At 39.6% G+C, this 13,576-nt stretch overlaps 2 protein-coding genes across 2 annotated transcripts; both read right to left on the minus strand.

Annotated features, from left to right (window-relative positions):
• Positions 1-2,390: 2,390 nt before the first annotated feature.
• On the minus strand, positions 2,391-3,380 carry LOC139457606 (rhodopsin, G0-coupled-like). The gene has a single exon (XM_071238966.1). The coding sequence runs from the start codon at positions 3,378-3,380 to the stop codon at positions 2,391-2,393; it is 990 nt and encodes a 329-aa protein (XP_071095067.1).
• Positions 3,381-9,341: 5,961 nt separating this feature from the next.
• LOC139457617 (cardioacceleratory peptide receptor-like) lies at positions 9,342-10,412 on the minus strand. Its single transcript, XM_071238975.1, has one exon. The coding sequence runs from the start codon at positions 10,410-10,412 to the stop codon at positions 9,342-9,344; it is 1,071 nt and encodes a 356-aa protein (XP_071095076.1).
• Positions 10,413-13,576: the final 3,164 nt, after the last annotated feature.

A 13,576-nucleotide genomic window follows, 5' to 3' on the forward strand; every position in this document is an offset into this window, starting at 1 on the left:
TGGTGGGGCAGCGGCAAGCCCTTTAAGACACCAGAAGATTAAAACCAGCATTGGGGAAGACTGGAAGGCAATATATATATTGTCGTGAGGTAATCGCAAGAACAAGCATACGTTTCAAGACCTACGTGGATTGAGTTCCTCTGGAATGCGATGGCTGCATCTTAACAAGGCAAAACCGGAGTTTGGTGAACGATAGCTTTGCCTCCGGATTTGAACTGGTGGGGATTTCATCACAAGAGCTGTTGATATGTCCATTTCTTTAAAGCTAGTTTTTTTCTAGTTTTTGATCGACTGCTTTGATCGATTGTCTTGTTTTGCGTGTGTTGTGGTAAAACAGACTCGTTTAAACGTCAATATCACCAATTACAGTGAAAGAGTAATTCACTTTCCAGGTCCCCATGATTGGAGGGGTAGAACGTAATAACAAGATTGTTTGTTGCAACTGGATTTTAAATTCAGTTTTAAAAGTTTTGCGAACACATGATATCATCATTTTTCCCATAGTGATTCATAAACACATGTTCATGATATAGTCGGAATAGTACAATCGACTATGCTTTTGGCAGGAATTTCTTTTGAATAATATGTGGGAAGGGTTTTGTCACTTTTATTAACTTTTCTCTCTCTCGATATGTTAGTCCAGTTGTCTGGACTTGACCCAGCTGAAACGCCCCTTGTGAAAATTTAGCCTACGATTTTGCTTTGCCTTTAATTATGCTTCTGTTTTCTATTACATGAATATATATTGTTTTGAAACTGGTGTTATTTTATTTACTTTAAAATATTTATCCCCTCTTAGTACATTTCAAAATGGATACTTGTTTAAAACTGAATTATGTTTGGAAAGCTTAATATTTCGTCAGACAACGGATACAACGAGAGGTAATCGTACATGTTTCGGATGGGGGATAAGTGTTGACAAATATTGTTGGATGCTGGCAGAAATTTGGTGTTTTTATATGTGTATCCAATCCACACTTGTAGATAAGTAGAAGATAAGACGCCAGTCAAGTCATAAAACGACTCGAATCGCCCTCATGTCGCTGTTGTATAGGTACAGCCAGCCTTCACGTGACGTTCACATCACGAACCTTCTCGAATGATTAAGTCTCTTATGTCCAAGTTTACATAAAAGACAAATGACTCTGGATCACTCAGTAAAGTCTGACAGAGTTTGACATTTTACTAACGCTTCAATCATTTGCTGTTACTGACAATCACTGCAAATCAGCTTACAAGAATCTTCGGTTTGAACATCGCTGTGTACATGGAACTGGCATTCAATCAACCTATTCGGAAAAGACATTCTGTAACCCAAAATGTTACCCAAGATGACACTTACATTGATCAGACGAATGACCAAATATCGTATCGAAACTGTCAATAACACAATATTTTCATCACTTTATATGAATCACAGTAACTTTTTTTCTGCTGAAAGTGCCCTCGAATTTGGGTTCGTCCCCTCCTTACTTCCGGCTTTCAACTGTCTGATTAGTGATATTTAGTCACGTTTTAGCTGGCTAGGCTACCGAGATCGAGGCGAGGCTCAGTTAAACTTCAGGTGCAGGTAATATATATTATATGATAAGAAAATCAGATAACGTTGGTACACATTTGCAAAACTTGTTTTGGTAATAGTTATATAGGACCAAATGTGAAGTTGCAATGTCCAACGTCAGTGCCGGGTTGACTGCAAGTATAGTACGACCCCATTTCATACCCTAGGTACCAAAACCTCGCATTACAGATGACTACACACGACGTTACTAACCAAAACAAATATTGCAGTTGAAATAGTACCTTAAGCACTGATACAAAAAGAGAAACAAAACAAGAGAACTACCACAATCGCAAGATAATGTTTGCTTTTGCATTCAATGAGGGAATATGTACTTCACTAAAAACATAATTTCTCAGCATTACAATAAAACACATTAAAATTATTTTAAAACACACAACATGCTAAGCACTTGCCAACAAAGAAAATAAACGTTTATTGCAAAGCATGACAACGAACTACTTTCACATAGGCTTACGATCGTCGTTCTGTTGAGATTGCTTTGTGGAACAGGGTCGTCATCTTATCTAACATTTACAGGATGTCCGGTAAAAGCAGCCACAGAATTTCCATGTTCGTAAGAAATCTCCAAGAGTCCATAATATCACAAGGATGTGTTTACAAATTATCATGAATTCTTGACGATACCAGGTGTTCGCGAAAAGTTGAGCGTCTCCTGTCAACCCGTATCCTGTGGCAACCGCCAAACACATACAAAGCCACATCAAGTGTTCACCTGAACAAACATGGGAACAGATGGTACAAGTCAATAAAGGGCGATGAATGTTATTTATGTTGCTGGAATGATGTGTCGACTTTGAAGCTGAGTTTACTGAGTTGAGGACGTTTGCTCTCCAGATGTCAAGGAACGGAGAACATGCTTAAGTTCCCTTCTGAACACAGATGAAGTGGAGCTGTATACGAATGGATTGATGGCACAGTTGAGGAATAGCAAGTTCACAGCCAGTTCATAGGCTCCGAACTGTGCATGGGACCAATGAATGTCGAATTTAACCAAACTTAAATATATAGTCAGAACGGCCATTGGCGCTGACGAGATTAGAAACACCAAAGTAAGAACAAAGAAGGTGATAGTTGCTGTCCTGGCTACATCCCTGCTAGAATTCGGTGTGGGGCGAATACTGGCGGCAATATCCCTGATGTGAGCTCTTAGTGCTTTGACAATAACACTATACAAGACAGTAAGAGTTGTAGTGATTCCTACAAGTTCAACTCCAACCCAGGTTGCATACATGATCGCCGGAAGGCTCCGTTTCGTATCAGAGGTAAAATCACAAATGGGCACGAGAACAAAGTCCCTTCCGCTTTCAATACAAATCATCGTATCAGTTACGACAAAAATGATTGGCATGCTCGCTACTGCAGAAACACAGACAGAAGTTAGGCACAATTTTTTCGCAAGCATTTCTGACATCTGCGATTTGTTTGGTTGGCATACTTTCTTGTATCTTTGAACTGCAATGATGATGAACATTAATCCAGAATTAAGAGCATTGACGTGCTTCACGAATGTCATCATTTGGCACATATCTTCAGCATCGATATATCCAGGGGAGGTAAGTAGGAATATCAGCGAGGCCGGCACAGCTACACATGTTGTGACTATGTCAAATATAGCCAAAACCCTAACAAAAAATCCGAAAATGACTACCCTTATTTTCTGAGTGTAAATGTACAGCACCAAGAGGTTTCCAAATATTCCAAACATCAGAACCAGAAGAAGGAATATCACGGTTGGCATATGGAATACAAACAGTTCTCTTGTTGAAGCAAGTATTGTCCTGTTCAGGCACGCCATGGTGACGAGAAACTTTTCTCTACAGGGCAGAAGGACCGTATACCTCTCGATCTGATCGTGTACAGCAAGTATTGAGGGCATTGCGGGTATCAGCAGGTTAGCAGATAACAACAGTTTACAGGTAAATATTCATGTGAAACGAGGAAATGGTGGGGACTTCCTTTTGACATAATGCAGGAAACTTAATGACTTGGTTCATATCAACACGATATCACACGAGTGAGTGAGTGAGTGAGTGAGTGAGTGAGTGAGTGAGTGAGTGAGTGAGCGAAGCTGTATCATTTCGAAAGCAAAATTTTCAGATTGTTCATTCCAGGAATCATCAAAGCCAATTTGACTAATTTACATAATATTTGACTCATCTTGTTCTCCCAACGGGAACAGGCTAATCATATACTTTTCAAATAGCACCTTGGTATTTAAGAAACTGAATGACTTCAACAATGGTACTGTGATTGCTATTCACCCTTTGTTGCTCCTTTGACAAGACAGACATGGTCCTCTATTGTATTGAACTCTAGATACTCAGCACTATTCCAGCTATATGACGGTGGTTTGTAAATAATGGCGTCCATCTGGGGATTGACATCATGAACGTTGATCTACTCAAATGGGATATGATAACATGCATCAACCAAGTCAGCGAGCCAGGCCATATCGATCCCGTTTGTCGCCTCTTACGACAAGCATGGGTTGCTGGATCTTCATGGGGTGCAGACAGAAATGGCAAAAAATAATACAATGGGTCAAATAAGTGAACGCTTTTCTTACTCATTATGCTTGAGCCTAGCCCAAATCGTGCACCATCTGTCCCAATGTGACATATGGGAGAGAGGGACTTATACTGGAGAGTTGATTCATACCAAAGAGTTGCAAAACCCTTATCTGGTCTGACATGTGTCAGTTTAGTTAGTTCAGGGAACTATGTCTTCCTGGTAACATGGAACATCTCTTCATCTATTACTATATCGAAAAATAGTCCTGGGGTCCATCCATCGAGTTTGATATCCTGCTATTGAGAAAACAGCGCCGTGTCTTCTGGTACTTGTTTCCAGGCTGTCTTGACCAACTCGGCAACAGCTGGTAGGGACGTTCTTTTATATATGTCGCTCTTATGTTGCTCTTGGTGCAGGTGTGAGTGCCATTCAGTTTCCTCTAACTCCAACTTTCAGCAAAGGAACCACCTTGAGCTTGAAAGCAGCGTCATATGGAATTGTTTCCTCTTCGAACTCATGAGGTATGAGACGTGAGCGAACCTCCAAACTACTACACGGCTTCTCACTGACAATTAAAAGAGGCAATGGTTTTATCTTTCGTGCGACAATGGCAGTCTATTTACTGCAATTAAATAACTGTCTTTTATTTTATAATCCAGCAGGCATATGACATTTTTCAATGTTGCAAATTCAACGATATATTCTGCATATTATTTTTTGTCGCTTGTTGGAATCAATATATTTAAGGACTCTAAACTCTGTTTCGTACCAAATGATAATGTTTCAAACATTTACTTCCTATTTCCCTATACATACATTTGGTTTAACGATGATACATGTAATTAAAATATTTGCATTGTATTAAATTTACTTAAATACGGAAAATAATATTGACATGAGAAAATGTTATTACCGAAACTGCCAGAACATCGTACATTTAACTTAACCTGAACATTCCTGTCGCATATTTGGGCAAAGCAATCTCTCACCTTACCATGTTTAATTACGCCATAGGTTTCCTTGTCAAACCCAACATTTTGCAAGAAGGCTAATATTAGGATCCACCATTTTTATATTTTGAACCAATCGTTCTTAAAATATATACGAGGTAAGGTGATCACAGATTATGTAGGAATATTGCTGAGTGCGGCGTTAACAAACCAACCAACCAACCAAGGGTTTGTTTAGCAAGTGTCGATAGGCTTAAATAAGTTATATCGAGGTGTAATGCAAACCGAAATCATGAATATGAACCAAAATGGCGAGTGTCACCACTTGTCTATATGCACAGAGGGGTGTGATTTTTTCTATACGAATATATTATGCAATACACGCTAACGTTGACTTCCTGTGCTTGAAAACTGTTGTTTCGTTGAGTTCCGTAATCTAGCTGTATTTGCCACGATACTGTCGATATATGTGGATAATAATTTTATTCTTTAAGTTTGGTTTATTCATCATGGTTATCTTTATATGTTTATAAGAGTTTTGCTTTTTCTCTCCAGTGTGTCGACCGGACGAGGAGAGCAGATGTCTGTGACGGACTAACGGAGATGATGCATCTTGTATGCTGAAAAGTACATTGTGCAGGATTCCTAGTTGGGTGTGTTCCGAACTGACGTAAGATACTCGACATCAGGAGACGCTCGTGGGATGTGCTAAAAGACTGAATTGGGCCAAATCACAGATGTGCGAAAGGCTATAGACTTTTAGGATGGCTCTTACAGATGTTTTCCCTAATATGACTTTGCCATGGAGTGCACGAACTTATCTGTGGAGACAGTTTGGGTTTTACCAGTTTTATATGGAATTCTTTCATGTTATGGTGTCACTCAAAGGTTGTATTTTCTTTTCAATGAAAATATTGTCGTTTGTTGTTTGTGTTTGTCTGGCGATAACCCAGTGGTTATATGACAGTCCATAAGTGACATTGGACTCTCGCAAAATGCATCATTTCACCCGAATTGAACCACGACTTGGTCTCCAATGTGGAGAAATCAGCATGCCCACGACACGATATGAACCCTTTACCTCAGTCAGTGCCCTCTAGTACCTTGGAAGGTGCACCCCGGACTAGGAGTAGGAGTAGAGCTTGGGAGTCCATTTGACCTGATTATGTAGTGCAAGATGAATGTATCAATGCAACAAACCATCCACTTTGATGCACGACATTATTTCAACATTGATATCTGATGTTGATTCAACGTCGACATTTCAACATCGTCACAACTTCCAAATCCATCCAAAAATCACATTACGTTGTAATCATTTCAAGGTTGAAGCACATAGTTGTGCCTGCTGGGAGAGTTCGTTTTGTTTCACATTCAGCAATCTCCGATATACGCCTTTTCCAACACCTGCAAGTAGCTGTAAAAATTGGTTTGTTGGTTCTCTAACGCCGCACTCAGCAATATTCCAGCTATATGACGGCGGTCTGAAAATAATCGAGTCTGGATCAGACTATCCAGTGATTGACACCATGCGCATCAATCCATGCAATTGGGAGACGATGACATACCAAGTCAGCGAGCCTGACCACCCGATCCCGTTAGTTACCTCTTACGACAAGCATAGTCGCCTTTTACGGCAAGCATGGGTTGCTGAAGACCTAGACTACCCCTTTAAACAAAGGGAATTGATTTGATCTAAACTGATTAGGTATAACAGGATAGATCACTTGTGCAACATTGCGGGGACATCTCCTGTTAGGAAAATACAATTTCGTGACTTTGTTGTTTTTTACAATACAAATATGCAAATACTTCGTAATTTATTGTTAAAATGGAGTTATATGAAAACCATTATAATAAGATTACTGGATCATTAACAAAAAGAGATCATTAACAAAATGGCATGGCCCTAATGAACTTCCATACAATCAATATCGAGGCCAGGCGCATTTAAACTTTATTTGCAGGTAATATATTACAAAATAAGGAAATCAGAATAGTTGGGATTTATTTACAACACATGTTGTAGTAATAGTTATTTAGGACCAAATACGACGTTGCACATGCATGTTACTGTAACGGATGCTGCAGATATACAGCCGATTACTGCGTCATTGTTAGCTTATTTTAAGAGTGTTAGACTTTCTTTGGGGAGAGTATATGGAATGGGGTCCGATGGTGCCGCTGTCATGTTAGGTAGAAGGTAGAAGTGCTGGGGTGGCCGCAAGCATGAAAGACTTTTGCCCACGTCTAGTAGAGATGCATTGTGTTGCTCACCGATTAGCATTAGCATGTGTAGATGTTGCAAAGACTGTAAAAGAGGTCAGTTAATATAAATCAATATTGAACACTTTGTTGGCATATTTTAGTCGCTCTCCCAAGAATCTATCTAATTTGCAAATGTGGCAGGACTTACTAGATGAACCCCATGTGCGCCCTTCAGAGGTCCGTCCGCAAGTTTAGATGGCTTTCAATGACAAAAAGCTATCGACAACTGTGCGAAATCGTTGCCGGCACTTATTGCCATGTTAGAAGAGAATAGTTTATTCTTTTATTCATGCATGAACATTCAACAATAGATATGAGGTGGGCGTGGCCAAAAATATTTCCGGATCCCCGATGTTACATCAGGCTACAGATATGGGGTGGATATTCCTGTGCTCTTCAGGTTAACAACATGCTTCAGATCAACTAAAACATCGGAGAGGCTTTGGTACATTTTAGGTTTACTTCATACGTAAATGTTACTTGCATACCCACACACTCACTCACACATCCGCTCACACACACTCAGACACGCAGGCACACACGATAGACAAAACATGTACTTATACATATATTACTTATTGAAAGGAGGTTATTATTCAGTATTCACTGTAACGCTTTGTTTTTGCGAGTAGTATATGTGAACAACGTCTGGATGACCAAAATGCATAAAAAACCTGGTTACTGTTCGCGATGACAGTAAGCATGGTTATCTGATCATATTTGAGTATTTCTCTTTTGATTTGTTTGAAATGAGGTTTACCTTAATTACGACTTACTGTGTATATGGTTTGTTCCTCGATTCACAAGATAGCATTTCGGGGATGATTACTTGTGCCCTTGAATCCAAATATAATGTTTTCATTTGAAAATGTATTCTTCTCTCTGAAATATTACCAAGCCAATCAGTCACATCAATCACGATGTTGGCATCATGACACATTTCATGTCAACTCTTTTTGTACATCTGTAGGTCATTAGGTCAATAGTTTCTTGAACAGCAATTTCATACTGTTTACTGAACACTTTTCCCCAGCTTTCTTGGCTATCTGTTTTAGAAAAGCTTGAGTCCAGTAGAGCTCGCTAAACCATTATACTTCCTTTTTGATTATTATTAAGCACTCTTATATTAAATGGTGTAAATGGGTATTCCATTAATCTGGCTCGATATTTTACCCAAAACTTTATGCATTTCAAAACAGCTCTTTTAATACCTTAATTTGTAAGAAAATCTGTTTTATTTCATACCTCTCTTCACATTGTGTATAATAACATATATCTCCATTTTCATTTTGAATGTCACCGGTGAACACTACAAATATTGTTATCAACTAAAGGGAACAATTATATTCAAGTAAAAATATAATCAGTTGACATTACAATAAAGCACACGTTAACAAATCCAAAAAGCACAAAATATTAAGCTTGCTCTCAAAAAGAATAAACAATAATTATAAAGTATGAGTAAAGTAAAGTATGAGTAAGAAATCTACCGCAATATCGACATGGTCGTCATCTCATTATACAATTCCAGGACCTTCAATAAAAGCGACAAAACCATTTTCTTAATCATGATCTATAAAACACCAACGCCAGAGAATAATCAGTCCCAAATATTTGCCGAAATAGGTTCCAATGAACTGAAAATTACATGAATGGATGACAGATCACACGAGGTGTTCGCTAAAAGGGTAAGCATGTCTTCAACTACCAGGTAACACGCGTCTCTTTCACAATGTTCATACAAATGTCAGTGTTTATTTGTTGCCTGGCGCCGCAGAAACCCCAGTCCATTGTACGATGCCGCACATGTTCACATGATGTTAGATTCATCCTACAAATATGGCACAACCTTTTCCATAATCATTGCACGATTCCAACCACATCACAAGAATATGTTTACGAATGACCTTCAGTCTGTGATGATACTAGGCGTTCGCGAAAAGGTGAGTGTGTCCTGACCCACCTGTGGCAGCCGTCACTACCACTTGATCACCTGAACAAACACGGAAACATGATTTATGTTCAAGTCAAGGGACAAGCATGGATGTTCTTTTTGTTGTGTTAGAGAAGCTTGTTTCTGGAACGCTGTGATGACTTTGAAGCTGAGAGTCCTGAGTTGCAGATGTTTGCTCTCCAGAATTCCAGGCACAGAGAACACGTTTAAAATGTCTCCTGAACACAGATGAAGTGAAGCTGTATACGAATGGATTGATGGCACAGTTGAGGAATAGCAAGTTCACAGCAAGGTCAAAGGCTCTTATCTGGACATGGGACCAATATATGTCGATTTTTACCAAACTGAAATATAAAGTCAGGAAAGCCATTGGTGCCGTCGAGAGTAGAAACACCAAAGTAAGAACAAAGAAGGTGATAGTAGCTGTCCTGGCTTTATAGCTGCTAGAATTATGTGTGGGGCGAACACTGGCGGCAATATCTCTGGTGTGAGCTCTTAGTGCTTTGACAATAACACTATACAAGACAGTAAGAGTTGTAGTGATTCCTACCAGTTCAACTCCAACCCAGGTTGCATACATGATCGACGGAAGGCCCCGTTTCGTATAGGAGGTAAAATCACAAATGGGCACGAGAACAAAGTCGTTTCCCCTCTCAATACACGTCATCGTTTCACTTATGACAAAAATGATTGGCATGCTCGCTATTGCAGAAACACAGACAGAAGTTAGGCACAATTTTTTCGCAAGCATTTCTGACATCTGCGAGTTGTGTGGTTGGCATACTTTCTTGTATCTTTGAACTGCAATGATGATGAACATTAATCCAGAATTAAGAGTGTTAAAGTGCTTCACGAATGTCATCACTTGGCACAAATGTCCGGCATCAATATCGTCAGGGGAGGTAAGTCGGGAAATCAGCGTAGTTGGGACAGCAACCACTGTAGAAACCAGGTCAAAAACAGCCAAAAGTTTAACAAAGAATCCAAAAATATGTATTCGTATTTTCCGAGTGTATATATACAACACCAATATGTTTCCAAATATTCCAACCACCAGAATGAGGAGCATGAACACCATCGTCGGAGCGTCGAATATAAACCGTTCCCTTGTTTTAAGAGTAATTGATCTGTTCTGGCATGTCATCTTGAAGATGTCCAGTAAAGAATAAGAACGTCTGTAGACTTCCACTCAGCTCGTTGTACACTGTTTACAGTATGTTGGACCGGCGTACACTGAACTGACACTACGCTATTATGATTATGTGTCGTAGGAGTATACTATTTTCAGTTGCGGTTAGTAGAAGCACCTGCAGATGTTTACACGAAACAAGGAAACGCGTGCGTCCTTGCAATCAGGAAGGTACGTGTACTTTGACTTGTTACAGTAGTTTCGAAACAAATCTAGCAATATATGTATCACAAGTGTTCAGACACTGGTCTAAGAACAGAAGTAACTTGATGTGTTGTGACATAATAAGTGTGTGGCACACATGTACATTGTGAATATGGTACTTCTTTTGATGTGGTTTGGCCTCTAAGGTAAAATAATACGAATACGGACATTATCTATAGGCCATCATAATGCATACATCTACGGATAAGCCACGTTGTGTGTTCGTAGTGATGGAAACACATTCCAGCACTATTTTGTCGTAAGAAGCAATTAAATTGGATGGGTAGTTAGGTTCGGAGCTTAGTTGAATGTGTATCATGGTATCTAAACGGCGTAGCACGTTGTTCTTAATATCAACCACTAGTTTGTCATGCCAAAACTGAATATTAAGATTTGGTTGGTTGGTTTGTTGTTTAACGCCGCACTCAGCAATATTCCAGCTATATGACGGCGGTCTGTAAATAATCGAGTCTGGGACAGACAATCCAGTGATTGATATCATGAGCATCGATCCACGCAATTTGGATCAATGACATGTCGCCTTTTACGACAAGCACAGTCGCCTTTTACGACAAGCACAGTCGCCTTTTACGACAAGCACAGTCGCCTTTTACGGCAAGCATGGGTTGCTATGTGGAGTATTGCTGACCGTGGCGTAAAAGAACATTGCAATTCCCATCTCTTGGTCATTATTTACAACAACCATAATTATAAACACGTCTTGACCATTACGTACATCAGCCTACAGTACTGGTTGGCTCTTAGTAAGTATAATGTGTCTGAGTATAGTAATCCTTATTCACTTGAGGCAGGGTATCTCAGTGGGTTTAGTACTATAATAATAAAAGTGACAAAATCCTTTCCACAACCACAAGAAATCTCGACGTTGTATCTCCGGCTGTATCGTGTGTTTATGAATCACTATCATATAGTGATGATTCTTGCCACTAATGAGTCAAATTTCCTCCACATGTCTACTATAAAATCTTTTTAAAGCTTTACTAGGGCCTTGAATGTTGTAACCTTGATCAAACAACTTCTGAGCAAGTGTTGTATGGCGCTTTTTGAAATCTTGGCAGAAAGAGCATGCTTGATTGTAACTCAAAAGTTGTGAAATGTGGACACCAAGGGCTGGAGTTGCAGGAATACTGCTCGACATAAAGGGAATGTTGAGTACTGGAATTTGAAGTCATCCCTCTTGTCATATAGTCGTGTGGAGAGTATTTGTCACTCTGAATCGTTATGCACATATATAAATACGAAACAGATAAAGCGGTCAGTGGTATACTTTATTTCCAGTTGGGAATTGGCTATTGGATGGTTATTGAACAATATCAGATCATCGATTTACCTGAAGCCTAAGTTAAACTTATTGGACAAATTATCTTGGTTTGATTTTGCCAATCCGAGCAGAAATTCTGATTCAAATTTCAAAAGAAACAGATCAGCAAGAAGGGGTTCGCAATTGGAGCGCAAAGAATAAATACGCAAATAGAAATAGCTTGCAATAGGATTATCTAAATGTGTAGAGTTAAAAAAGGAAAAGATGAAAAACACACATAATTTGTTGGATGGACTGGGAAAGATGTGATGAATCGTCACATCTCACTGGCCTGTAGCAGAGACTGACGGCAAGAACTAGGGGTACTTTGAGTTTCTTTTTGTTATTAATGTGTTTAATGCCCAGTTCAAAGGAACTGGATACTTTTGTATTTGTTTTCCCCTCGATCTTTCAATTACCCCCTTCTTACTTTTGATTTCCCTCTAACTGTATAGAAACAAATCAAAATATCAATATAATTAAATAATGTATATGATAAATTAGTGGAAATGTTTATCACAAAGGGTAATTACATTAAAGGAAATATTTCCCTTCTCTCTTATTTCCTCGAAACACGTCTCGACAACTGAAGTCTGACGTTAAATATATATTATGAGAACGTGCGGTCGGTATTAATAGTACTGTAATGTTTGGAATAATGAGGAATAAATGCCTTTTAGGAAACCACGTGATAAATCACATACGTGTACAGTGATGAAAATATCTTGCTGGGTCATAAATATGCATACCTTTTGGTGAGGACAGCACCTGTTCTTGCATAAGGTCGTGTGTGAACTTTGTTTAAGGAAGTCAGCAATAGTCCCGCTTTTGCACGCCTGTAAATAACCAGGCATGTCCCAATCAAGCCAACCAGCAATTGCCTCCATGAGCAACGACCCTGGTAAATATGATGTATACTCACACGCAAAACGCAAGTGGTTTTAAGCAAATAGGTAACAAACACGGAACCATAAATTGATACGAGTTTTAGCATGTAGTGAAGCCTGATGGTGTTATCAATATTTTTGGTTGCATTTTGGAAGCCCCGAGTAAAAACGCAACATAAAAAACGAATCGCCAAAACGCACCATTTCAATGAATCTGTGGGTATCATGCACCCATTTCTCGCGAAATCGAAAATGCACGAACTGTCACGAACTGTCGTGGGTATAAAACTGTGGCCGATTCTTGGACCTACCACTCCTTGATCAACAATGCCACGCCTAACTCAAATTCAGAGAAACCAGGCTATCGGACGTTTAGAAGCTTGAGAGTCTGTCCAAGTTGCCCGCCATTTCAACGTTAACATAACCACAATTTACCGTCTCCTGCATCGATACAATGCTACACAGACCACAGATGACCTTCCTCGGAGCGGTCGTCCGAGAGTCACCACAGCTCGACAAGATCGGCAGATTACCTGTCAACGCCAGCGACATCCGTTCCTAACTGCAAGCGAAAGTGTTCGACAGGCCATAGGAACACACAATCGAAACATTAGCCGGGACACTGTGATCCGTCGTCTCCGTTCCAACAACCACAGATGTCGCCGACCAGCACGTCGTCCTGTTCTCCAAACACGGCATCGACAAGC

Source organism: Haliotis cracherodii, unplaced genomic scaffold (genome assembly GCF_022045235.1).
Source record: "Haliotis cracherodii isolate W230 unplaced genomic scaffold, xgHalCrac1.p SCAF_1, whole genome shotgun sequence".
Classification (NCBI taxonomy): domain Eukaryota; kingdom Metazoa; phylum Mollusca; class Gastropoda; order Lepetellida; family Haliotidae; genus Haliotis; species Haliotis cracherodii.

What these genes read in the sequence shown, in the direction of transcription:
- LOC139457606 (XM_071238966.1), bottom strand. Translation starts at nt 3,380, where the DNA reads ATGGCGTGCCTGAACAGGACAATACTTGCTTCAACAAGAGAACTGTTT.
- LOC139457617 (XM_071238975.1), bottom strand. Translation starts at nt 10,412, where the DNA reads ATGACATGCCAGAACAGATCAATTACTCTTAAAACAAGGGAACGGTTT.